The 27732-nt window shown below is 43.5% G+C and overlaps 2 protein-coding genes across 3 annotated transcripts; both read left to right on the top strand.

Moving 5' to 3' along the window:
- The first annotated feature begins 519 nt into the window (after positions 1-519).
- Positions 520-3374, top strand: Defb34 (defensin beta 34). The gene is made up of 2 exons (XM_039095219.2): positions 520-604; positions 2964-3374. The coding sequence occupies exons 1-2, from the start codon at positions 520-522 to the stop codon at positions 3152-3154; spliced, it is 276 nt and encodes a 91-aa protein (XP_038951147.1). The 3' UTR covers positions 3155-3374.
- Positions 3375-23324: 19950 nt separating this feature from the next.
- Spag11bl (sperm associated antigen 11b-like) lies at positions 23325-25884 on the top strand. Of its 2 annotated transcripts, none has more exons than XM_039094089.2 (3): positions 23325-23664; positions 24124-24270; positions 25358-25884. In XM_039094089.2, exons 1-3 carry the CDS (start codon positions 23334-23336, stop codon positions 25489-25491), a joined length of 612 nt encoding a protein of 203 aa, XP_038950017.1. In that variant the 5' UTR covers positions 23325-23333; the 3' UTR covers positions 25492-25884. The 2 variants fall into 2 exon arrangements, with proteins under 2 accessions (XP_038950017.1, NP_001291353.2); NM_001304424.2 differs by having other exon boundaries at positions 23524-23604; positions 25358-25527.
- Positions 25885-27732: the final 1848 nt, after the last annotated feature.

Below are 27732 nucleotides of genomic sequence, written 5' to 3'. Positions count from 1 at the left end.
TTAAGTAACACTTGAAATGGGCTGCATGCAGCAAGTCCAGAATTTAAAAACAAATGATGGGGTACACGCTTAGGTTAGCTCCTGTTCCCATTGTGCACAGCCCACAAATCTGACTCTGCAGTTCAGAGACCACCTGACCACAGGGCACCAGTTCTTCACCGGAACATGGGCTATTGTATACTTTCACTCCTATATCTGTGATCTGAAGCCACTAGAGAAGGAACACAGTTGGAATTAATAATGCAAAGGACTGGACTCCAGATTCTTCTAGCACAAAACTTACACCCAGTCCATCCTTCTCTGTCCACCTCTGCTTTATGCTCATGCCTGTTTTCCTTCTTGGGAACTTTCCAGAACCAGAAAAAACAGCAACACCCTGTAGGTTGAGCAACACTCACTGAGGTGGGTGGGCTCCCTGTAGCAGGTCGTGGGGTCACTTGTTCTGATGGGTTCACTGATCAAGGCCCTTTTTGCTCTGGAGAAGCGTATAAAGGTGGGTGGGTGTTGGTGCCCTTTACCATGGACACCGTGCTGACCCTCACAGCCCTTCAGGTCATGAAGACATTCTTATTTCTCTTTGCTGTTTTCTTCTTTCTTGACCCAGGTAAAGAAAATGGAAATCTTTATATGGAGGGTGATCTGTGGTGATGGCCCAGACACAGGGTCTGTCCTGCCAATGCCCAGGAGTGATCAACCCTAGGATTTAGGATACCTTTTGTCTGTTGGATTTGAAAGAGAACAGTTGTTACAGAAGGTAACTTCCCTATGACTTATCAATGAATCATGTATTGATACATTGCCTTTTCTAATAATGATGTTGTCACAGGTTTGGAGAAGTTAAAGGGCAGCATCAGGAATGATGTGTTTGATGTCTGGCTTATTATCAAAATAATGGACAAAGTTAAGGGAAGAATTAAAGTGAAGAAATCCACAGATTTTTAGAAAATATGTTTTAAGTGTAGAATAAAGCAGACAACAAAGAGACAGAAGAGGAGGTGGAAGAGGAAAGAGGTGGACTTCCATTCCCATATCCATCCTGGCACAGGCAAAGCACACACTGGAGGCAGCCATTTCCTAATTGCTTGTCTAACGATGGGTCTGTGTTGTAGAGTTGTGATGATGAACACATTTACTTCTCCAAAGCCAGTGCCTTGGAGGAAAATCCTGTTGTGCTTTTAATATAGAGATATTCAGAGTCGTTTTTCTTTTTGGCTTGAAACTTCATACACATGTATGAAGTATATACCATATGTACATTCTATGCACATGGAGACTGGGACTTGGTCGGGTGTAGCTTCTTTTCAGGGACATACAGGTCAGTCAGCATTGGCACTCCGTGCTGCGCGGTGTGACCTGTATGGGGCATCCTCTCCACATCAGAGCGCTCTGCTCTTTCTCACTCTTCTGGAAAGTTTCAAAAGCTGCAGCTGCATCCTCTCCAAGATTGAGAGGCAAGACTCGACCTTAGCAAGTTCCGTGGAGCTGAAGAAAGGGGCTCATGGGAGTCCAAGTGAATCTAACTTTATTCCAGGTACTAGTGCTGTAGCCAGCCCACATGGGCTAATTTCACATTAGTTGTGTGCACCACTGATCTGTGTTGTGGCAAATCTCTCTGAGTGGATGCTGCATCGGGATACAGAGATGTAGGCCTTCAGTAGATAAATGATACGGCATGCATTTGCTGGCATAAATGTGAACGTTCAAGGCTGAAGAGAGATATTGGGACTGCTCAGTAGGACTACATAGTTAACGCAATGTAAGATTATCCAGTATAAAATTATCCGCCGTTCCAAATGCACCACACATGCAGAGACTCCATCTGGACTCGTTAGAAAGCGACAGGCAAACATGTTCTTTTGGTCCAAAAGCTGCTGGTTTATCATTGTGAATTGGATATGCTAAAAAGTTCTCAAGGCAGAGTAAGGTCTTGAACCTTTAGTCTGACACAGCCTTAGTATGTTAGGAGAGCAGAGAAAATATTGAACACTGTAGAGAAAGACAGGGTTTAAAGGGCTTTGAAACCATGGGGTACTTATACTTGTGAATCGATATCCAGACAGAGGATAATGGCTGGAATGCGAGAGTAGTCACCCCCTGGGATTTAAGATTTGCAAACATTTGAGTTAGCAGACTTTGTATTCATGTCAGACAGAATCCATGTACTTTCCGTACCTCCATGGCATGTTCTTCAAGTCATCGACTCTTGAGATTTTGATCCTGGTAATATGGATTGTGTGTCTTTAACATAAGGTAGCAGACTGCTCTCGTGAGGGCTAATGCAAGAACTGCAGTTTCCTGCAAAATGACAAATTAAAGGCACAGGGAGTTGGCCTCAACTACGCCCCCTTCCCTAAAGTGTCTGACTCTTACAGTGGAATTTTGGTGGAGCGTGATGGAGAAGTCAGATATCTTTCTGTACTTGGGTATCCGTGATGGCCCATTAGAAACCCAAGGACAAAGATTTTCTTTGTCTTCAACCTTCCTGGGTTGTCACTGGGAATTAGATTTACTCCAGGCCTCTACTTTCTGTCTTCTCCATTAAGCTTTTGTCCATTGTACACAATTCCACTTTTAATACCAGTCTTGTGCTGTCTCCACAGACTTAGCTCTTGCTCTCTTCCCGAGTAGCCATCTTTGAAAGTGTGTAAGGGAAGTTCCAGGGTGTGAACATGTTCATGAGTTGAGTTGATATTCTTCTTTCTAATATATTTATACTTGTCTTATAAAGTCCTAATCAAAACTGCTCAGGTGTTAGCTAATTCTTCGTGCTCTTTCACCTTGTGTGACAAAAGATGGGGTTATCCCACAGAAAATGTTTCTCTAAGCGATTCGTCTACCTGAGTCTAAAGGAACTAAGACACAGCTTTAAAGTGGTTGTTGCTGATGGTAGACAACCATCACAGACAGTGATTAGCCACATTTGACACAAAATTAACCTGGGCGGGGCTTCTTCTTTTGTGAAGCCAAGAATGCATTTTTCGATGAGAAGTGCAGCAGGATTAATGGGAGATGCACAGAATCTTGTCTGAAGAATGAAGAACTCATTGCTCTCTGCCAGAAGAACCTGAAGTGCTGTGTGACAGTCCAGCCGTGTGGGAGGGACAAGGGCGACGAGTTGGATGAAGACTCGGGCTACAACAGGACTCGGGGATGAACTAGTTTTGTCTTTCTGCTGGAAGCAGATGCTGCAATGAAAATAAATGGCTGCTTTCTTCATCTTGTCAACTGCTTCTTTCAGAAGGCCAAGAGCAGCTATCTAAACTGGATGGTCACTCTGTACTCTTTCCCTATGGATTTGGGAGGCAAGCATCCCAAAGTTCCAAGGTATTTATTTCTCCTAAAACAAGGGTACTAGCATAGCTTAGTTTTGACCAACTGGCTTCCACCAAAGGGAAGAAGAAAGGAATTTGATAATGGAGAAATGAGCATTAGACAGCTCGCTCGTACTCATAAAAATGCATCTTAAAAAGAAAAGCAGTCTTCAGGAAAGAGGCTCCCACTGGCACAGCAGCATGGTTGTTTGGAAAGGAACTGCCCTCCGATTGGATTCCAGGCCCATGCCATGGGAAGGAATAAATACCTAGCACTGGAAACCTAGGTACAGGCCTAAGACTAGGGAAAGTTGTCAAACCTAGGGAGGAACTTTCTCCCTAGGCCATGCTAAATGGATGTGCTACCAAACTGCATCTAACTATTTATGCTTATGTGGTATATCAGTGCTGTTCTCAACTGTGGTCAGAGAATCATTTGTGTACAGTGGTTAGTGCCTACTTCAGAGCCTCATGAGTGGTCAAATTGCTGAGAGTAATTGACTTATCCGTAAGCAGGAACATCAGTACCACTCACTGTCAGTCCCAGGAAAAGTCACAGAAAAGGAAAGGATGTAAGAGATGGAGGATGGGCAGGTTTGAGAAGTGCCGTCTTCTCTCAAGACATAGCAATAACATTACGAATACACAGCTACGGCTACCTGCACACATGTCCACAAAGGGTAGGACATGAAAACAGGAAGGTGACCTTTTGGGAAGAAGTGTGCAAGATCGGGAGGCGATGAAGGGGACAATACATTACACTCACATGTGTGTATTTTGTTAAATGCTTGTGTTAGAGAGAAGCCCAGGTGATACAACAGCCGAGAAAGCATGTAGAAACAGAGAGGATACGCAGAGACAGGGGAGCACCAGCCCCCTTCTCCAACCAGTCCACATGTGGTGTGGAGGAGATGAAACCACAAGGCTTGGGCATTGGTTCACTCTGAGGTGAGCCCAGCCTGCGGTGCTCTCTGGGGCCAGCAGTGGTCCATGTGGGAAGATATGAAGCTTCCGCCTCAGTCCACACTGGCCCAGCAATCAGCCCACACTGGATAGTTCTGGCATAGCAATCAGCCCACACTGGCTCAGCTTGCAGCCCACATGCAGTCTTATGTAGAACAGTGGGGAAGACTAGAGTGAGATAGCCTTTACCCCAGTAGACTAGCCAAAGAATTAAAGGACACCAGGGATCCAGGCAAGGCTGAAGAATAGTTATATTTACATAACAGAAAAGTCATGACTGCAACACATTCAATACCCACGGAAAATTGTTAAGGGATAGACACATGAATCTGTGGTAGAGAGGAGAGAGGCCAGCTACTGGCTAAAAGCCCAGAAAATTTAGTCAATAAAATTATAGAAGGTGATCTCCTAAATTTAGGGAAAGAAATGACATATAAGCATATGAAACTTTTAGGACTCAGGTAATTACGGTCAGAAACACACCTATCCACATCACATTGTAGTTAATTCTAGGAATAGATAAGAGAATACTGACCGTTGTGAGAGAGAGGTGCTGGACTCTTGCAAAGGCAGACAAGAGAAGGAATACGGAAGGAACAGAAAGTGCTGAGAGAATGGGAAATGACCTCATTCGAGCCCTGAAACACCAGAGCTGCCCCCCAAAGACTGCCATGCCCTACTGTAAAAGTCAAGGGAGATGTGAAGACCTCCCATGATACACATGTCTCAAAGCAATTCATGGTCACCAAGCCGGCACTTCAGGAGACAGTTACATGGAATCTGTACCCAGGCAGGAATGAGAAAAACAATCACAAGAGGTCAGAAAAAAAAACAAACAAAAAACAAAAACCAGAAACAAAACACCTCTCATGAAAGAACAGATTAAGATTTGAGACAGGAAAAAATCAGACAGGGTGATAATAACCCAGCAGATGTCTAATATGGATAACTTGGTAAAACCGTATCAAATGTAACCTTGTGTGTAAGCAGGGCTGGCTCCCATGTTAAAAGACTGATTGGATTAGAAAGAAATATGAGACAGTTTGCTATCTAAAGGGCAAATTTTACAGAGAAGATTTGACACAAAATTAGAAGGCATAAGGAAACTCACTATACATTAATAATAGGAGCAATCTAGTTATACACAATCTTGAAGATGTTTAATGACTGTACATAAATGCATGGACCTTTAATTCACCCACTATCATAAGATGAGCACTGTGAGTTTAAAGGACAGACAGGTCCCACACAGTACCAGTGGGTGATTTCGACGCTGAACTTTCACCAACAGACGAACCATCCAGGCAAGAAAATTAAAATAGAAACTGCAAGGTTAAATCGTGCCGTGGATCAAGTCACGTACAGACTGTCCCATCTGGCAACTTCAGAGCAGACTCCTGTCAGCAGCCCAACTTTGTCAAAGCCCAAACTTTGTCAAAAGAGATTCTGTTTAGAACATGAAACAAGTTGCCACAAACGCAAAAACTCAGAACAATATTCTGTGCCTTATCAACTGAAATACAACTAAAAAGAAATAGCAAGAAATCTACAGAAACTTAGATTAGCACACACACACACACACACACACACACACACACACACACACACTAAAGTCACTGGCATTTTATTGAACATATTCTTAAAAACAACACTTTTCCTCTAACCCAACAGTCCCTTCCACAATGGCAGGGGATAAGACACAGTACCCCTGCCTGCTAAAGCCTGACCCAGCGTACTGTGTTTCCAGGGCTCGTTCCCTTCCACAGCCCAGCAGATTCCATTACCTACAGGATTTCAAGACCGTTCATTGTCGTGCTTCCTAACGACTCCCACGTGTCTACTGTGAAAAGCACACCAGGCAGCTTCCTGACACACATTTGCTGAAGGAAATTCGCTGACACGTGGACAGCTCCCAGTTGGCACCCAAGCACAGTTTGGAAGCAGGGCTGCAGCACATCTGCTGATGTGTGCCCACCTTTCTCTGGGGTCTCTCCTCTGCAACCCAGAGGCCTTCTTGACCTGGTCTCATCTCCCTAACCTATTCTTAAGTATGAACTTGTAGCATGGATTTAAGCCAAAGGTCAGTGTTGTTCTCTCTCCCTCTTATTCTCTATCCTACCTTAAAGGTAGCTTAGAGATCAGTCCTATTTCCTGTCTGATTCTTACTCTTTGCAGTCTCCAACCAGGTGATTTGGTGATCTGCCCTGTTACTGCATAGGGGGAGTGGTTATAAGCAGTTGCTCTGAGGACGTGCACACGCTCCCTCCAGCTAAGGTGCATGAGCAAAGTGCTGCTGTCTGCTCTGTGATCCGGGGTGAGGAGAGTTTGTTCAAGGATGTCGACTTTCAAGGCCAGGCATTTATACTTTCTCTGAAATACTCCATTAATTTTTCTAAAGGTAAAATTATCAGGAACGACGCCCGAGGGCAAACACAGGCATCTAAGTGTTTTTCGTCTTTCCTGTGGACAGGGGTGGGAGTCAAATCCCTGGGCCTCTGTTCTCAGGAAAGGCAAAGACTATTTCAAAGAGTCCTCACTTGTGAACACTCTTGGTCCCCACACCATGGTCACCTGAGTCAACCCCAAGCCTAGGCTTAGTGTCAGCAATTGGTATTCTTACTCTGTTCCTAAAATGCACTGTCAACTCCTGCTGGCATTCATGACCTTCACTCGCTACACCTCTGTTCTTTGACACGATTCTTTGTTTACTTCTTTATTTTTGATTCAGAGAATGGTTTCTACAGAATGGTGGTGTTAACCCCATTTACCTGCCCACTCTCCTCTACAAGCTCCTCCTCAGTAACATGGTGTGGAGCCCTTAGATGTCAGCTGAGGGAAGAAGAATGGAAAGTTCCTTTCCTGAGTCACAGGATATTGGATTGCAAATGCATCTCAGGGATCGTCAGCGTCTTAGGGATAGTTAATGTCTTAGGGATCATCTTGTCTGGCTTTTGTTTTAGGTGAAGAAATGTATAAGTGGTATGGGCTTCCTATGGGTAACACTCCCTACCCTACACTCTTAGGTCATAACTCTAAAGTCCTCCTGTAAATATTCCTTTACCCTGTGTCTTGGTGTGTGCTCCCACCTGAAGACACTGTCCATAAATCCTTCTCTCCACCATGCTGGGGGAGACCCTTCTCCTGCTTCTCTTTTCTCTACCAACCCCAGCACTGTTGGTCTCTGCTCTTCTCAGCTATGTCTCTTACTTCCTCCAGATAAGAAGGGCCTCTGGGCTACAAATACACACAGCTGAAGGTGATGGAATTTGGGGGAACACCTGAAGAAAACACATCCTGAGAGGTTAAGCAAGCCACTTCAACAGCAGCACACCTCATTGTCATCACTGAATAACTTACGGAACACTGCGGACCATAGTCCACCTTCCTACCTCCTGTACTGAACCTTAGATTTAGGATGAAAGCAAAAGGAACCAAACAAAACAGGGGGTCAGGGGTGCTGGACGTCATCTGCAGGCTCAAGAAACCCTTCTAGGTGTTGCTCTTGATTCGTCTCCACCATTGGCAACCTCTAGGACCTTGTTTAGGTGTTAATTGTTCTCAGGCCTTTGGGAGATGAGACTCATTATCTGTTCTGCACTGAAGAGTAGGTTCAGGTGTAGTTGACCTGTGGAAATGAGGTGCTCTTTGCCATGTGCCTCCTTCCGAGCAGCTTTTCTCTGTACCCTAAGTTTGACCCTCTCTGTTCTTTCTTGTCAAAATACAGAGAAACACATTGTGTTGATTGGATAAAAGAACTATTTGTTGATAACAAAAATGGTAGGCCCTGGTTGGACCCACTGAGGAGATCCTGACGTTAGAGTCAGATGCTAGCAATCTCTGGCTCCTGTGCTACTGTGTGGACCTGGAAGCATTGCCAATTCCTGCTGTAGAAAAGCTGCCCGGATCCTCTCTAGTACACCGAATGGAATGACCCTCTTGGAGTCAGTGGTTTGAATCCACTCAGGCATTTGGACACTTGGTTCCCAGTTGGAGTTGTTTAAAGAGCTCCAGGGAGAGTATCCTTGCTGGAGGAAGTACATGTGGAAGCTGGCTTTGAGAGGTCATAGCCTGGCCTTTCTTCTAGCTTGCTCCTTCTGTTTGTGTTTGGGGCCAAGGAATGATCTCTTGGCTTCCTGCCTGCTTCCTTGCCTTCCCCTTGACGCTCTGCTCCCCGCTGTCTATCATGGACTCATCCCTCTGCAATAGTAAACAAGGAGAGCTTTCCTCCTTAAGGTCCCTGTGTCATGGTGCTGTGTCCCAGCAACAGAAACATCAATACAGAGTTACTCAACAAACCCAGCTGAGCCAAGAACAAACCAGCACTGTCAACTCCATACGGTCTTTCCTCCCTTGTCACCCAGCGGCTTTCTCAGGCTCTGAGGAAGAAGAGTGTGTCAAGGGCCATGCAGAAGGAACAACAAACAGCCTTAGAAACTCATGGAACGCAGACCACTGGTTAGCACAACAAGACGGGTATTCCTTGGAGGAGAGGCAGTGCCTGAGGACTAGGAGTCCTAAGGCCTTAAGGCTGTTGCAATGTTTTGTTCTGTTTGTTGTCTTTATAACCTCTCGATCTAAGAATGGTGTGAAAAGTCTACGGGGCTTCCCTGGCACTCTAGTAATTATTGATGACCAGCACCACTTAAAAATATTTGGAAAAAAATGTTAGTGAAGCTAGGTGAAGATGTTTTAGTTAATGGGCTTGATGTGGAAAATCCTAGGGAGCGATATGAAGTTCAGAAAGGCACATTCTTATTAGTTACTTTTTGAGGTCAAGGGACAAGAACCACAGCAGCTTGACCGGCACTAACTGCCATGCCCCTTTCGCTAAAGCTGGGCTTTCGTCAAGTGATGGTTGATTTCTCATACCCTCTTTTGCACTCAGCTTCCTGATATGGTTTTAGTAAAATTTGCTGATGTGTAGATGTTTATTCTGAGGATTTAAAGTAAAAAGGACTGGATTTTTTAAATATAAAAGTTTAGATTTGAGATTCTTTTAAGTTTTATGGGATTGCTTTTAAAGATAGATAATAAAATAATGGACACTTTCTTTGTAGTTGCAAATTGCAGCCTGCAAGTGAGAGAAACTGGCTGAGAAAATTACTTTGCTTGCCCATACCTTGTTAATCTATAACAAGTTACTTAGTTACGAATATGGATTCTTGCAAATGATTTGTTTTCTTTACCTGTACTATATAATTATTTTTATGTAAAGGGAAACACTGTTTTTTGATAACCATTCACTAAAATAATGGAATGTAGTCACACTATAATTTTTATACTGCTTAAAAGATTTTGCTGGGATATATAAACTGTGGGAGAAAAAACTAAAGTTGTTGGAGTCTGCTTGTTGGAGTTTGCTCCATTTGCCTAATATGTATATATGTATATATGTATATATGTATATGTGTATATGTGTATATGTGTATATGTGCATACGTGCATATGTGTATATGTGTATGTGTATATGTGTATATGTATATATGTATATGTATATATGCACATATGATGTGTATGTATATATGTATGTATATGTATATATGTATATGTGTATATATGTATATATGTATATATGATGTATGCACATATGTAGGGTTGGTTGGAGCTTTGCTTCATCCACCCAATGTGTGAATGTGTGTTTATGTATGTATGTATGCATGAATGTATGCATTTTTGTGTATTTATTGCCGCTTGTCTTGCTTCATCAGTTCACTGTGTGTGTGTGTGTGTGTGTGTGTGTGTGTGTGTGTGTGCATGAGTCTTTCCTCTCTTTTGACTTTTTCCCTTGCCAGTTTCCAAAAGTTCAAAGAGTTCAGTGTCTCTTCTCTGGTTTCGGCGAGTACCAACCAGCCCCAGGGGATCTAGGTTATTTTTACTCTCAGAGAAAAGACTTAGTGATCAGTTGCCCACTCTAAGGACCCCAGCCAAACCAGGGAGGATTTCAGTGGCCCCAGTCAGTCGCCAACTCTATATCCTGTCTCAGTTTACCCTGGATGTCAAAGCCAGTCTTTGACCAGAGTGCCGGGTAACACTGGGAGCCTGTGCTAAGAAAATATGGCCCTCACATCCCCTCAGGGCTTAGCATCACTGTACAGGTGTTCACCCTGGTGCATGGTGTCAGACCTGGTGAACTGGGTTGGCCCTAGCAAGGGTTTATAGCTTTGGATTTGTTTACCGTTCATGTTCTATATACTACATATGCAGTGCATTGTTAGCTTACGAACCACAACGAGGTTTTGGCTTAACCGGTGCTGAATACCTGAAAGCCGCTCACCTCCCTTCTCTGAACACCATTCTCACTTTTGAGTAGATAACGTATATAGCCCAGTGTTCTAAAGCTCATGTTCCTTGTCTAGTCTGTTCTGTGTCCACCATCATTTGAACCTTCTTTTTCCCTCTTTGAGGCCACAGAGTTTCTTGGTCAGTGTCATCTCCAACTGCACTGCTTTGCACTGGGCCCTGTGCATAATATATATTATATCTTTCAGTTTAGTTCTTTTTTTTTTTTTTTTTAGCAGGTTCAACAATTAGAACTTCACTTTATATATATATATATATATATTTTATTAACTTGAGTATTTCTTATATACATTTCAAGTGTTATTCCCTTTCCCGGTTTCCGGGCAAACATCCCCCTCCCCCCTCCGCTTCCTTATGGGTGTTCCCCTCCCAACTCTCCCCCCATTGCCGCCCTCCCCCCATAGACTAGTTCACTGGGGGTTCAGTCTTAGCAGGACCCAGGGCTTCCCCTTCCACTGGTGCTCTTACTAGGATATTCATTGCTACCTATGGGGTCAGAGTCCAGGGTCAGTCCATGTATAGTCTTTAGGTAGTGGCTTAGTCCCTGGAAGCTCTGCTTGCTTGGCATTGTTGTACTTTTGGGGTCTCGAGCCCCTTCAAGCTCTTCCAGTTCTTTCTCTGATTCCTTCAATAGAGGACCTATTCTCAGTTCAGTGGTTTGCTGCTGGCATTCGCCTCTGTATTTGCTGTATTCTGGCTGTGTCTCTCAGGAGAGATCTACATCAGGCTCCTGTCGGTCTGCACTTCTTTGCTTCATCCATCTTGTCTAATTGGGTGGCTGTATATGTATGGGCCACATGTGGGGCAGGCTCTGAATGGGTGTTCCTTAAGTCTCTGTTTTAATCTTTGCCTCTCCCTTCCCTGCCAAGGGTATTCTTTTTCCTCATTTAAAGAAGGAGTGAAGCATTCACATTTTGATCATCCGTCTTGAGTTTCCTTTGTTCTAGGGATCTAGGGTAATTCAAGCATTTGGGCTAATAGCCACTTATCAATGAGTGCATACCATGTATGTCTTTCTGTGATTGGGTTAGCTCACTCAGGATGATATTTTCCAGTTCCAACCATTTGCCTACGAATTTCATAAACTCGTTGTTTTTGATAGCTGAGTAATATTCCATTGTGTAGATGTACCACATTTTCTGTATCCATTCCTCTGTTGAAGGGCATCTGGGTTCTTTCCATTTTCTGGCTATTATAAATAAGGCTGCGATGAACATAGTGGAGCACGTGTCTCTTTTATATGTTGAGGCATCTTTTGGGTATATGCCCAAGAGAGGTATAGCTGGATCCTCAGGCAGTTCAATGTCCAATTTTCTGAGGAACCTCCAGACTGATTTCCAGAATGGTTTTACCAGTCTGCAATCACACCAACAATGGAGGAGTGTTCCTCTTTCTCCACATCCTCGCCAGCATCTGCTGTCACCTGAGTTTTTGATCTTAGCCAATCGCACTGGTGTGAGGTGAAATCTCAGGGTTGTTTTGATTTACATTTCCCTTATGACTAAAGATGTTGAACATTTCTTTAGGTGTTTCTCAGCCATTCGGCATTCCTCAGCTGTGAATTCTTTGTTTAGCTCTGAACCCCATTTTTTAATAGGGTTATTTGTTTCCCTGCGGTCTAACTTCTTGAGTTCTTTGTATATTTTGGATATAAGGCCTCTATCTGTTGTAGGATTGGTAAAGATCTTTTCCCAATCTGTTGGTTGCCGTTTTGTCCTAACCACAGTGTCCTTTGCCTTACAGAAGCTTTGCAGTTTTATGAGATCCCATTTGTCGATTCTTGATCTTAGAGCATAAGCCATTGGTGTTTTGTTCAGGAAATTTTTTCCAGTGCCCATGTGTTCCAGATGTTTCCCTAGTTTTTCTTCTATTAGTTTGAGTGTGTCTGGTTTGATGTGGAGGTCCTTGATCCACTTGGACTTAAGCTTTGTACAGGGTGATAAGCATGGATCGATCTGCATTCTTCTACATGTTGCTCTCCAGTTGAACCAGCACCATTTGCTGAAAATGCTATCTTTTTTCCATTGGATGGTTTTGGCTCCTTTGTCAAAAATCAAGTGACCATAGGTGTGTGGGTTCATTTCTGGGTCTTCAATTCTATTCCATTGGTCTATCTGTCTGTCTCTGTACCAATACCATGCAGTTTTTATCACTATTGCTCTGTAATACTGCTTGAGTTCAGGGATAGTGATTCCCCCTGAAGTCCTTTTATTGTTGAGGATAGCTTTAGCTATCCTGGGTTTTTTGTTATTCCAGATGAATTTGCAAATTGTTCTGTCTAACTCTTTGAAGAATTGGATTGGTATTTTGATGGGGATTGCATTGAATCTGTAGATTGCTTTTGGTAAAATGGCCATTTTTACTATATTAATCCTGCCAATCCATGAGCATGGGAGATCTTTCCATCTTCTGAGGTCTTCTTCAATTTCTTTCCTCAGTGTCTTGAAGTTCTTATTGTACAGATCTTTTACTTGCTTGGTTAAAGTCACACCGAGGTACTTTATATTATTTGGGTCTATTATGAAGGGTGTCGTTTCCCTAATTTCTTTCTCGGCTTGTTTCTCTTTTGTGTAGAGGAAGGCTACTGATTTATTTGAGTTAATTTTATACCCAGCCACTTTGCTGAAGTTGTTTATCAGCTTTAGTAGTTCTCTGGTGGAACTTTTGGGATCACTTAAATATACTATCATGTCATCTGCAAATAGTGATATTTTGACCTCTTCTTTTCCGATCTGTATCCCTTTGATCTCCTTTTGTTGTCTGATTGCTCTGGCTAGAACTTCAAGAACCATATTGAATAAGTAGGGAGAGAGTGGGCAGCCTTGTCTAGTCCCTGATTTTAGTGGGATTGCTTCAAGTTTCTCTCCATTTAGTTTAATGTTAGCAACTGGTTTGCTGTATATGGCTTTTACTATGTTTAGGTATGGGCCTTGAATTCCTATTCTTTCCAGGACTTTTATCATGAAGGGGTGTTGAATTTTGTCAAATGCTTTCTCAGCATCTAATGAAATGATCATGTGGTTTTGTTCTTTCAGTTTGTTTATATAATGGATCACGTTGATGGTTTTCCGTATATTAAACCATCCCTGCATGCCTGGGATGAAGCCTACTTGGTCATGGTGGATGATTGTTTTGATGTGCTCTTGGATTCGGTTTGCCAGAATTTTGTTGAGTATTTTTGCGTCGATATTCATAAGGGAAATTGGTCTGAAGTTCTCTTTCTTTGTTGTGTCTTTGTGTGGTTTAGGTATAAGAGTAATTGTGGCTTCGTAGAAGGTATTCGGTAGTGCTCCATCTGTTTCAATTTTGTGGAATAGTTTGGATAATATTGGTATGAGGTCTTCTATGAAGGTTTGGTAGAATTCTGCACTAAACCCGTCTGGACCTGGGCTCTTTTTGGTTGGGAGACCTTTAATGACTGCTTCTATTTCCTTAGGAGTTATGGGGTTGTTTAACTGGTTTATCTGTTCCTGATTTAACTTCGGTACCTGGTATCTGTCTAGGAAATTGTCCATTTCCTGAAGATTTTCAAATTTTGTTGAATATAGGTTTTTATAGTAAGATCTGATGATTTTTTGAATTTCCTCTGAATCTGTAGTTATGTCTCCCTTTTCATTTCTGATTTTGTTAATTTGGACGCACTCTCAGTGTCCTCTCGTTAGTCTGGCTAAGGGTTTATCTATCTTGTTGATTTTCTCAAAGAACCAACTTTTGGTTCTGTTGATTCTTTCTATGGTCCTTTTTGTTTCTACTTGGTTGATTTCAGCTCTGAGTTTGATTATTTCCTGCCTTCTACTCCTCCTGGGTGTATTTGCTTCTTTTTGTTCTAGAGCTTTTAGGTGTGCTGTCAAGCTGCTGACATATGCTCTTTCCTGTTTCTTTCTGCAGGCACTCAGCGCTATGAGTTTTCCTCTTAGCACAGCTTTCATTGTGTCCCATAAGTTTGGGTATGTTGTATCTTCATTTTCATTAAATTCTAAAAAGTTTTTAATTTCTTTCTTTATTTCTTCCTTGACCAGGTTATCATTGAGTAGAGCATTGTTCAATTTCCACGTATATGTGGGCATTCTTCCCTTACTGTTATTGAAGACCAGTTTTAGGCCGTGGTGGTCCGATAGCACGCATGGGATTATTTCTATCTTTCTGTACCTGTTGAGGCCCGTTTTTTGACCAATTATATGGTCAATTTTGGAGAAAGTACCATGAAGAGGTGAGAAGAAGGTATATCCTTTTGCTTTAGGATAGAATGTTCTATAAATATCCGTTAAGTCCATTTGGCTCATGACTTCTCTTAGTCTGTCGACATCACTGTTTAATTTCTGTTTCCATGATCTGTCCATTGATGAGAGTGGGGTGTTGAAATCTCCCACTATTATTGTGTGAGGTGCAATGTGTGTTTTGAGCTTTAGTAAGGTTTCTTTTACGTATGTAGGTGCCCTTGTATTTGGGGCATAGATATTTAGGATTGAGAGTTTATCTTGGTGGATTTTTCCTTTGATGAATATGAAGTGTCCTTCCTTATCTTTTTTGATGACTTTTAGTTGGAAATTGATTTTATTTGATATTAGAATGGCTACTCCAGCTTGCTTCTTCTGACCATTTGCTTGGAAAGTTGTTTTCCAGCCTTTCACTCTGAGGTAGTGTCTGTCTTTGTCTCTGAGGTGTGTTTCCTGTAGGCAGCAGAATGCAGGGTCCTCGTTGCGTATCCAGTTTGTTAATCTATGTCTTTTTATTGGGGAGTTGAGGCCATTGATATTGAGAGATATTAAGGAATAGTGATTATTGTTTCCCTTTATATTCATATTTGGATGTGAGGTTATGTTTGTGTGCTTTCATTCTCTTTGTTTTGTTGCCAAGACGATTAGTTTCTTGCTTCTTCTAGGGTATATCTTGCCTCCTTATGTTGGGCTTTACCATTTATTATCCTTTGTAGTGCTGGATTTGTAGAAAGATATTGTGTAAATTTGGTTTTGTCATGGAATATCTTGGTTTCTCCATCAATGTTAATTGAGAGTTTTGCTGGATACAGTAACCTGGGCTGGCATTTGTGTTCTCTTAGGGTCTGTATGACATCAGTCCAGGATCTTCTGGCCTTCATAGTTTCTGGCGAGAAGTCTGGTGTGATTCTGATAGGTCTCCCTTTATATGTTACTTGACCTTTTTCCCTTACTGCTTTTAATATTCTTTCTTTATTTTGTGCGTTTGGTGTTTTGACAATTATGTGACGGGAGGTGTTTCTTTTCTGGTCCAATCTATTTGGAGTTCTGTAGGCTTCTTGTATGCCTATGGGTATCTCTTTTTTTAGGTTAGGGAAGTTTTCTTCTATGATTTTGTTGAAGATATTTACTGGTCCTTTGAGCTGGGAGTCTTCACTCTCTTCTATACCTATTATCCTTAGGTTTGATCTTCTCATTGAGTCCTGGATTTCCTGTATGTTTTGGACCAGTAGCTTTTTCCGCTTTACATTATCTTTGACAGTTGAGTCAATGATTTCTATGGAATCTTCTGCTCCTGAGATTCTCTCTTCCATCTCTTGTATTCTGTTGGTGAAGCTTGTATCTACAGCTCCTTGTCTCTTCTTTTGGTTTTCTATATCCAGGGTTGTTTCCATGTGTTCTTTCTTGATTGCTTCTATTTCCATTTTTAATTCCTTCAACTGTTTGATTGTGTTTTCCTGGAATTCTTTCAGGGATTTTTGCGATTCCTCTCTGTAGGCTTCTACTTGTTTATTAATGTTTTCCTGTGTTTCCCTAAGTGTGTTCATGTCTTTCTTGAAGTCCTCCAGCATCATGATCAAATATGATTTTGAAACTAGATCTTGCTTTTCTGGTGTGTTTGGATATTCCATGTTTGTTTTGGTGGGAGAATTGGGCTCCGATGATGTCATGTAGTCTTGGTTTCTGTTGCTTGGGTTCCTGCGCTTGCCTCTCGCCATCAGATTATCTCTAGTGTTACTTTGTTCTGCTATTTCTGAGAGTGGCTAGACTGTCCTATAAGCCTGTGTGTCAGGAGTGCTGTAGACCTGTTTTCCTCTCTTTCAGTCATTTATGGGGACAGAGTGTTCTGCTTTCGGGTGTGTAGTTTTTCCTCTCTACAGGTCTTCAGCTGTTCCTGTGGGCCTGTGTCTTGAGTTCACCAGGCAGCTTTCTTGCAGCAGAAAATTTGGTCTTACCTGTGGTCCCGAGGCTCAAGTTCGCTCGTGGGGTGCTGCCCAGGGGCTCTCTGCAGCGGCAGCAACCAGGAAGACCTGTGCCGCCCCTTCCGGGAGCTTCAGTGCACCAGGGTTCCAGATGATCTTTGGCTTTTTCCTCTGGCGTCCGAGATGTGTGTGCAGGGAGCAGTCTCTTCTGGTTTCCCAGGCTTGTCTGCCTCTCTGAAGGTTTAGCTCTCCCTCCCACGGGATTTGGGTGCAGAGAACTGTTTATCCGGTCTGTTTCTTTCAGGTTCCGGCGGTGTCTCAGGCAGGTGTCCTGCCGCTCCTGGGCCCTCCCCCATGGGAGCCCAGAGGCCTTATACAGTTTCCTCTTGGGCCAGGGATGTGGGCAGGGGTGAGCAGTGTTGGTGGTCTCTTCCGCTCTGCAGCCTCAGGAGTGCCCACCTGACCAGGCGGTTGGGTCTCTCTCTCACCGGGTCTGGCCAGTTTAGTTCTTTTATGGGATTCCTGATCTGTGAGTGAGTGAGTCTTTGATTCTTTCTATTACTATAATTATTATAATAAATTTTATTAACCATTTTCCTGGTTTCTTGTCCATAACCCCCCTTTCCCATTCTCCCTCCCTCTGCTTCTATGAAGGTTCCCCCGCCAACCCTTCCCACCTCCCCGCCCTGACATTCCCCTACACTGAGGCATCAAGTTCTTGTTCCTTTTCCTGGTGTTATTTTTCTGATGACTTGGATTGTCCAACTTTGATATGATAGATTTTGTTTTATTTTATTATATTTTATTTTGCTAAAAATTTAAGTCATTCCCTAAAAGGGCAGACTGACCCCAATGATTACATTATACAAGAAAAAGAAGGAAGAGAAAGAGAGGAGGAGGAAGAGGAGGGGAGCAGGAAGAAGAGGAGAGGAAGAAGAAGAGGAGGAAGCAAATTGAGCCTGTATGCTTTCCAGATTAAAATTTATGTATGGTAGGGAGTTGGGGGGTGGGAGCAAGGAAATGGTGAGAAAGAAAAACTTGAAGATTGGCAAGGAATGTGGGTGATCAGATTCTTTACCCAGACTTTCACTGGGAAATGCCAGCATGGAGAAGGCAAGGTTTCCAGCACGGGCTTTCTTGCCTTCTGGGACAGACGTAATGTGTCTGTGCCCACAGGCTCATGTGCTCATGTGTTTAGACATTTGTTTTCTACCTGGTGGCAGATGTTTTAGGAGGCAGAGCTGTGCTGGAGGAAGTGGTCACTCCTTCTCCTTTGAGATGCTAGAAGGCCCAGCAGCAAGCCTCCTCCGCCATCATCTTCGTGGGACAGAACAGCTCATATGTGAGCCATGATAATAAACCTCTCCTCCCTCAAGTGCCTTTGCCAGTTATTGGGTTAAAGTACAGAAATGTCACAAATACTCCTCCCATTGTTGCATCCTGGAAAACAGGAATGTGAGGATTAGCCTAGCTTGGGCTCAGGAGTTTATCCTGGGTGAGTCTCAGATGAGGGAAGCCAGTGTTCACATAGGATTTGTTTGTTTGTTTGTTTGTTTTTTAAGATGTCTGTCAGGCATTTCTTTTTAAAGGTTTATTTTTTATTAATTTAATATATATGAGTGCTCTATCTGCATGCACATCTGCTTGTCGTAAGAGGGTATCAGACCTCATTACAGATGGTTGTGAGCCACCATGTGCTTGAACTCAGCACCTCCGGAAGAGCAGGCAGTGCTCTTAACCTCTGAACCATCTCTCCAGCCCCCACATAGGATTTTTTTTTAACCTTTCAGCTTTGTTTGTAGGGTTCTAGCATAGCCACAAGGCGTCATGGGTTTTATTTGCATGGCATATTTCTCTAGGATAAAACAAGGGAGGCTCTGGGTTTTCCCAACACAATAAAACCAAAAACACAGAGAGCCAGAAACTGAGGTGCTGGGAGGGAGTGGAGCTGCTTCATGAGCATGTTTAAGGGAAAGCATTCACTGTTGAGAGTGGCAAAGGTCAGCACAGTTTTCTTTTTTTTTTTCTTTTTTTCTTTTTTTTCCTTTTCTTTTTTTTTAAATATATATTTTTTTTATTAACTTGAGTATTTCTTATATACATTTCAAGTGTTATTCCCTTTCCCGGTTTCCGGGCAAACATCCCCCTCCCCCCTCCCCTTCCTTATGGGTGTCCCCCTCCCAACCCTCCCCCCATTGCCGCCCTCCCCCTACCAGTCTAGTTCACTGGGGGTTCAGTCTTAGCAGGACCCAGGGCTTCCCCTTCCACTGGTGCTCTTACTAGGATATGCATTGCTACCTATGAGGTCAGAGTCCAGGGTCAGTCCATGTATAGTCTTTGGGTAGGGGCTTCAAGAGATTCCTTCAAAGGAACCAAGCCCACAAGGGGAACGGCACCATTCCCACTACAACTATGACCTTGCTATTGTGGCTCCCTAATCAATGCTCCTTAAAAATCAGCAGACATGGGGTGATATCAGGGAGAAGCCTGCTCTTTTCTGAAGGCAATGGGTCTTGGTGAGAGGGAATATTCAGGGATGAGGCAGGGTAGGAGAGAAGGGAGGGAGGTTGCAGCTGGGATGTATAGTATGAGAGAAGAATAAAAAATAAAAAACAAATTAAAAAAAAGCATACAAGTTGTATATATTTTTGTCAGTACAGGGCACTATTTTGAGTCAGGTATATAATGTATTGTGTGCTAGTTAGGGTGCTTAGTTCTTCTTTCCCTTTTACCATTAACTTTCCGAGAGATTGGGAATCTGAGAACATTCCTCTTCTAGCTCTTCGTAAAACACACAGTTGAGTTTTGTAAACCTCAGTCACACCGCTGTACTGCCTGCCAAGCAGCAGAACTCATTCCAGGCATCTAGCTAGTGTTTGGGTTCTGTTATCCCAGTGGCCTCTGTCGCCTTCCTCTTCCCAGCCTCCCTTAGCTTTGTCTGTCCTCTGAATTCCCCTCTTCCATTTAACCTTGCCTTGTCCCTGAGCTCTCTTGGTGTGTGTGCAAGTAGCTGGCTCCAGTCTTCAGCGTGTGGTTCACACTCATGAACACTCCACTTCCTCACTGTTCTCTGTCTGCTCTTTGTAAACCAATGGCTGAGGCAGGTCCTTCATGTACATAGAATCCTGCTTAAATTTTTAAAAGATTTATTTATTTTATGTATGTGTGTGCACTGTCACTGTCTTCAGACACACCAGAGGAGGGCACCGGATCCTGTTAGATGGTTGTGAGCCACTATGTGGTTGCTGGGAATTGAACTCAGGACAGCAGTCAATGCTCTTAACCACTGAACCATCTCTCCAGCCCCCCTGCTTGTTTTTTTAAATTTAAATTTATTTATTTTTACTTATTCACTTTACATCCCACTCACTGCCCCCTTCCAGTCTCTCTTTCCCACAATCCTTCCCCTCCTTCTCTTCTGAGTTGGTGGGGCCCCCTGAGCATCCGCTGACCCTAGCAGTTCAAGTATCTGCGAGGGTAGGTGCTTCCTTTCCCACTGAGGCCAGACAAGGCAGCCCAGCTAGAACAACCTATCCCACAGACAGGCAACAGCTTCTGGGATAGGCCCCGTTCCAGTTGTTCAGGACCCACATGAAGGCCAAGCTGCACACCTGCTGCATATGTGCTGGAGGCCTAGGTCTGGCTCATGTATGTGTTTTGCTTGGTGGCTCAGACTCTGGGAGTCCCAAGAGTCCAGTTTAGTTGACTGCTGGCCTTTCTGTGGAGTTCCCATCCCCTTTAGGGCCCACAATCCTTCCTTCTCTTCTTCCATAAGAGTCCCCAAGCTCCATCCACTGTTTGGCTGTGGGTGTCTGCATCTGTCTGAGTCAGATGCCGGGTGGAGCCCCTCAGAGGACAACATGCTCCTGTCTATATGACTAAGGGGTCTGATGGAGGTGGAGGAGAGGCGACCGGAGGGTGGACATGCCCTGGGAGAGCAGGCTGCTCAGGGCAGCTTCTCCTGCTTGTACTATAATGGAAGACAGAAATTGAGTGGACTGGATGGAGGGGAGGTGGGGAGAAACTGGGAAGAGTAGAAAGAGGGAAATGATAGTCAGGATACATTACACGAGGAAGAAAACTATCTTCAATAAATGGGGGAAAAGAAAAGAAAAGAAGAAACAGTGGGAGAGAAATTGAATTCAGTTTTCAGGTCTAAAATTCTGTGAAAATTTCATTAGAATTGGCAGCTTCAATAGGCTTGTTAAGATCTACAAGGATGTGAGGTTTTTAGTCCTTCAAAGGAGTTTTTAATTCCTTAGAATTCTTATAAGACGTTTTATTCTGTCCCTTTGTGTTATTTGAGCAGGGTCATAGGAAGGCTAAAATCATTTCAGATCAAACTGATACTGGAAAAGCTGGTACATTCTGTGACTCCTTGCATGCTTGAAAAATGAAGATCTCAAACCCCCATTTCCACTGTGTGACCACAAGCTCAGCACGTCGACTTTTGTCTAGTTCTGCGAACCATCCCATTTACTGCCATCCTAAGGAGTCCCTGTCGACTTCCCTTTCCAAAGAGGCTTCTACTGTCTGTTCTGTCTTCCCCCGTGTGAAATTCTTTCTTTCGGGGGTGTTCTACATGCTCCTCATAGCCCTAATGGACACCGTCCTATGTCCTCCCCACAGCGTCCATGGTTCTGTTAGCAAATTGAAATTTTAAATCTCAAAACAAGGAAACGCAGCTGGCAAGGCTCACCGCACTCATCTGTGAGTCTCCTCTTGGGCATCTCTTAAAGGTTGAACTTGATTCACAAAAGCTGCTGAGACCAAACTGGCTACTCTAGATTTTTCCCTGCCCACATTTCCATTTCCAAGATTAATTGAGATGTCACCCAGGAGGTAATAAAGAGATGACAATATTGAAGATCTTCTCATGTGCATAGTCACACATTATAATCAACACATGGATATGCAACATGTAATATCTGCTTTAGCCCTGAAGTCTCATGTTTTTACTTCCCACCATCTAATGGATTCAGGGGACAAGATGTCATGCACAAAGCAGCACTGTAGTGTTGAGTACATCCAGACGTCTAAGGCCCCGTTTACTGTGTAACACTGCTGTGTGCGCCCCTGTTCCCAGGGCCAGTCTCCTGCATGCTCTTTTTGCTTCCCCCAATCCCCATGGTTGCTGCTCTGTTCTCAACCCACTCATGGTTTTCTCCACACCGAGATGAGTATTTTCAATTGCACAAATAGCCTAAGATGTTTTCTATGTTCAAACAAAATGTATGTCAAATGAGACACATTCACACAGCGTTACCATAGCAACTCTTCCTGGGATCTGCTGATGTTCAATGGAAGTCCTTCATGTAAATCTAGTTTCCCTCTATCAGTGCCATCAATAATCTTTGGGAAGCATCGTTGCTGCATTCGGCCATTTTGAACACTGACCACTTTTCAATTTACATTTGCTTTGTATTACCTCCTTCCCCTGTCCATAATTGTAAGTGACTTCTCTTTAAACAAGTTTTGTGTCACCATAAATTAAACTGGACTCTGCTCCAGTATCCACTGAAGCTTGAACCAGGGTAGTTGACTCATTTTCCAATAGATTATGAAGATATATGGAACCTAAATCTTTCTGGGTCACCCTACCACTCCCAGAGCAAGTCCTAAAGCAGAACAGAAGGAGACTTTAGAACCATGGGGACCACTGGGGCAGTCTCAGGAGATGCTCTGCTGGGATTCTCTTGGTCACACCCTCCAAGTGAATGCTTTGGAGGCTGGGTCTACCTCAGGCAGTTTTCATAGGATGGTGTACAAGTGTCTACTCCAATGTTGTATTGTTTTTCTGTTGCTTATTTTTCTTTTTCCTTTTATTGCTGGTTGCTGTATATGTAATAACCTCATACATTCAAATCTGAGAGTGTTGGTATCATGGATTATTCCCTGAGCAAAATACATAGGGTATTTCATGATTAAATAGCTCTTGAACCAAAGACTATGCATCTTGGTTTGGTCTGAACTATACTCTCAGGGATGTGCATGCTTGACAGAAGTCAGTGAGACAAAACACCCACCTGGGGAGAAGATGGAGGAGAACAGGCTTGTGTGTGGTTACCACCACAAGGGAAAACCTGGCCTCAACTGTAGGACGTTTTCCTGCAGAATTGAATTGGTGTTAATGGCATCACCTAGACTTGTCAGGAGGTCAGAGGAAGGAAAGGAAAAATGAAGATAACTCAGATAATTTAAAATGAAAAGAAAGAGGGTCAAAGAAAATGAAGGAGAAAGGGAGGGAGGGAGGAAGGGAGGAAGGGAGGGAGAGAGAGAGGGAGGGAGAGAGGGAGGGAGGGAGAAAGGGAAGAAGGGAGGGAGGGGTGAATAAACACAGAGACTGGAGAAGAAGGAGCAGTGATGAATATTTTAAATCCACCTGACTCCCTGGAGCCCTGCCTAGCTGGTGTGTCTCATGCTCTCATGTAGGACAGTGTTCCACTGAGACAAACGTGTTCTGCAGACAGCACAGAATCAGCATTGCAGCCTTCTGTGCAAGCTACTGAAAAGTAACTATGGAAGTGCTGATAACATTTACTTTTGCCTCTCCATGCCTTTCATCTTGATTTACCTTCACGGATTCTCTTGTTCGTCAAGGCCACCCAAAGTCTTCAGCCATGTCCTTGACTTCCTGCAAAAAACAAACCCACGTAACTCAAGCTTGTTCTGGGAACAGTGGGGGAAGAAGGGCATCTTCTAGTGACCTTTGTGGCTGTGCACTCTGTCTGGAGGCTCCCAGCCCACACTCCCAGCTCAGCTATAAGAGAGCCTGCAGCAACTGCCCACCCACCCGGGGCACTTCAGTGCCTGCAGTCCTCTCCACAGCCATGAAACGGAGACTCCTTCCTTCCTTTGTCAGCCTCCTCCTTGCAGCCCTGCTCCTTCCAGGTAAAGCAGAAACATGGCTTCGTTCCTGGACCCAGGCTCTTTCAGCAGGTGTCACTTTAGGTATGGAAGTCTAGGGCAGCCATAGACGTCAGTGTGCCCTGCGGTATAGGGCGCACTTCCCTAGTGGGCTTTTTGGGGGGAAGTCAGTGAGATGGGTTCTCAGATGGGTTGGTGGCATTAGTTTTCCAAGAGGAAGGATTCCTCCTCATTCTTCTATGCTATACAGAGGACACTGAGGCTTAGATTTAGGGATCCTGGCAATGCCTCTGTGATGTCCATGATGGAGGCTGGGTTCGTTGTTGAGGTGCCCATTGGTCCTGGCGTGTTTCCTCACACGCACTCTTTCCACTTCCATATCCGCACACGTACATGCATGTGGATGAATACATACATAAAGAGTTTGTGTGGATCCCTTGCAGCTCATTCCAGTCTCTTGCCAGCCCCCACTCACTGTGGAAACCCACCCCATCCTCTTGAGTTGCTGAATAGAGAGTTTCTAAATATCCTTCATTTCAGCAGGGTCGTCCAGTGCCTCGTCCATTAACCACTTAGTCACTGAACCCCCCAGTTCCCCCCAGGACGAATTTCCTGCCCAAGGAGGAAATGGGTCTGGGTTGTTGCATCACAGAGTGAAACGCTTCCCTCCACGCACCCCCCCTTACCATGGTAAGTCAAGCATCCAAGATCAAAGTAAGTTCATCCACTTGGGAAATATGGAGCCCACGTGACGGGAGGTGACAGCGTGGATGGGATGAGGTGAGCGTCACTGTCTGTGGAGACACAGTGTAGATGGTTCAGTCTCCCTAGATGTCAGGAGTGTCAGGAGATCCTGCAGCCTCTGCTGAAAGTGGATCCTTAAGGGGCTCAAAGTCATAGGAACCTTGAGGGGCCAAGAGGTGAGTTGTCTCAGTTCACTATGGTGACGTCCTACTTGATGAAGCAGTGACCAGAGGAGACGATTCTCTTCCTACCCAGTTCCTTTTTCCCTCAGCCTTGGAGGTCGTTTTCTCAATTGGAATTTGTGGAATACTTGATAAGTTCTGGCAGGTTTCTTGGGAAGCAGGCAGAGGACAGGCTGAGCTGTTTGCCACCTCCTGTGGGGACAGATACAAGGGAGTGGTGAAGTACCACGAGCCCAAACATTCTTCTGGACTCTTCTGGTCACATCCAGGCGTCCTGTCTGTTCCCACACCCTACCCCAGAGTCAGTTCCAAAGCCACAGAGCCTGGAGGAGTTGGTAGTTTCCAAAATGCCCTTAATCTCAAAGTCATTTCTGAGTCAGAGACAGGGGTCAGCGGACATGGCAGACAATTGAATGCTGGCACATACCTGATGATATTCATTAGGTACAGTCCCACCCCCTCTAACTGCTTCCTTACCCTATGTATCATAATCTCTGCCTCCTTGGAATTAACCTCCTCTGTCAAAGGACTTAGTTCACTAAGGGAAGAGAAAAAGGAAATGCAGTTGTCACGCCACAAATATAGCCAGGCACAATCGGGGGCATATGTTCTTTCTGACAGTGTGCTGTGAGGCAATATTACAACATCATTTCATTAATATAGGAACTTGTGGGACTTTGAAGGAGCAGAGTGCTATCTGGACTTGTGTTCATGAATTGGAATTTGAAATTATGAACACTACAAGCTATTTCATACTGTTATCCCCTGCATCATAGCCTTACTTTAGAAATAACCTGTGACTAATTCTTGGCATAAGTTAATGATATTAATTTGCACATTCCTTTTTACAGAGCCTGGACCAAATTACCAAATTGTCAACTGCAAGAAAAATGAGGGATTCTGTCAAAAATACTGTAATTTTATGGAAACACAAGTGGGCTACTGTTCAAAAAAGAAAGAAGCCTGCTGCTTACATCCCTTCTGACGGGGCTGATCACTGAAGCTGAAGTGACCTGCACACCTGTAAGGTCTCCTGGACTCCGGCGATGTTCTAGGTGTGAGTGTACTAGAGAGGACCCTAAAGAGAGAAAGACATCTCTCTCCATGTCCAGCAACCTAAGCATTTTATTATGACAAAACTAAACAACTAAGGCTGTCTACACACTACCTTACAAAAGGCTTGCTACCTTCAGACACATCTCCAGTGTCACATCATTCATGCTGGAAGATGTAGCAATAATAACTCTTCATAGGAAAGCATTCAATCAATGTGTTCATTCATTTAAGACATAATTTTAATTACTTCTCTTTGTCATGGATACCAAGAAAATGTGAAAAAGCAACATGGGTAAGATACACATGGAAATAAATATCTGAATGGACAGAAAGAGTGAACTGGTATCTTTTCTTTAATGTGGGTGTATCTTAGACAGTAGTTGTGGAGTATTAAGAAGTGGCTCCTTGGGAAAGGTGAGAAAGGTATGTTGGATGATCAGAAATTTGTTAAGTTGGGAGAGGGGGCAGAAATTTCCAAGCATAGGGTACAGTTGGTACAAAGGTATAGGGGCATAGAAGCATGGTTAGCCCATTGAATGGGAAGAAGTCAATTAGATCTGCAAGGGAGGTCACACCACAGAAGCAGGTGTTCTCCATGTGGGAATGGGTACAATGCCACTGAGCCCAACGGAGCACAAAACCTTGAAGTGCTAATCATGAGGGAGTTGTATCAGGTGCTCTAGTATGACAATAGCCTGTCTGTGCTGATTCTAACAACAGATTTTAGAATGTACAAGAGGTGAGAAGCAAAACAATCAGGAAGAGATGATTGCCCCCTTTGAAGATGAAGAAAATCAATTACAACTGAGGTTGAGAAAACAGTCACAAGGAAGTCACCAATCAGGGGATATAAGGAAGTGGAGAACCCCTGTCTGGTGACCATGGAGAAGGAGGGATCGCAGGGTAGAGGTGAGTTATGCTAACAGAAGCTACCCACACAGTACAAGAGAGGGCACATGATCGTGTGTACCTGAAACTCTAAGGCTTTCACATCGAGGAGATGAGTGAGTGTATGTGAATCCAGGAGAGAAGATGAAATGAGATCCGAAGTCGTAGTCATTTGTTGGTAGGCGCTAAAGCCTGTAGTTAGAGATGGGTTCCTGGGAAATAGAGATCTGTGATTCAGGGATGGCTTTCAGGGTGTTGTGGGGAGTTACTAAGTGAAGCACTGGAAATAACATAATTCCAAATGATGAGGAGAGAGGTGGTTTGTTGGGATGGACAGAGGAAATCATGAGAGACAGCAGGAAGTGATCCTGGAAAACAGCCATGGATAGCTCTTCTGCCTTTCCTCCTTTATGGAGCGGCCCACAGCGTGGTAAGGGCAGGCACACCTGGCGTCTAGACTGAAGATTGATTACCAAGGAACTTAGATGTGTAATTGGAGGAGGTCAGTGTTTCTTAAGTGCAGAGATCAAAAGTTCCTTAAGAACGAGTGTTTTTGTTTTTGAGATAAAAGTTAAGATAGTCAGGAAGATTAACCTTGAGGGTAGAGTGCAGGAAGGCCTGTCTATATGAGGTGGACCCCAAGTGGGAGTTAAGATGAGAGGGGCAGGGGAGGTTTTCCAGCCTTCCAAACTAGCAGTGCACACGGTTCATTATTTGTTTTACATCTGAGATTTTTTTCTCTTCTTTGTCTCCTTGATTGCTATATATATCTATATATATATCTATATATATATATATATATCTATATATATATCTAGTACCAACCATCATCTTTCCTTAAATTGTTATTTTGGGTTAAAACATTACATCATTACCAAACTCACTATGCTCATGAATTTTATATTTCAACTAGCATGACTAACCATATGGAGGTAAAATATATAACTTGAAGCAATCCCACTAAAATCAGGGACTAGACAAGGCTGCCCACTCTCTCCCTACTTATTCAATATAGTTCTTGAAGTTCTAGCCAGAGCAATCAGACAACAAAAGGAGATCAAAGGGATACAGACTGGAAAAGAAGAAGTCAAAATATCACTATTTGCAGATGATATGCTAGTATATTTAAGTGATCCCAAAAGTTCCACCAGAAAACTATTAAACCTGATAAACACCTTCAGCAAAGTGGCTGGGTATAAAATTAACTCAAATAAACCAGTAGCCTTCCTCTACACAAAAGGGAAACAAGCTGAGAAAGAAATTAGGGAAACGACACCCTTCA

Source organism: Rattus norvegicus, chromosome 16 (assembly GCF_036323735.1).
Source record: "Rattus norvegicus strain BN/NHsdMcwi chromosome 16, GRCr8, whole genome shotgun sequence".
Classification (NCBI taxonomy): Eukaryota; Metazoa; Chordata; class Mammalia; order Rodentia; family Muridae; genus Rattus; species Rattus norvegicus.
The sequence above is the reverse complement of the archived record's forward strand: the minus strand, read 5'-3'. Positions and strand labels throughout refer to the sequence as shown.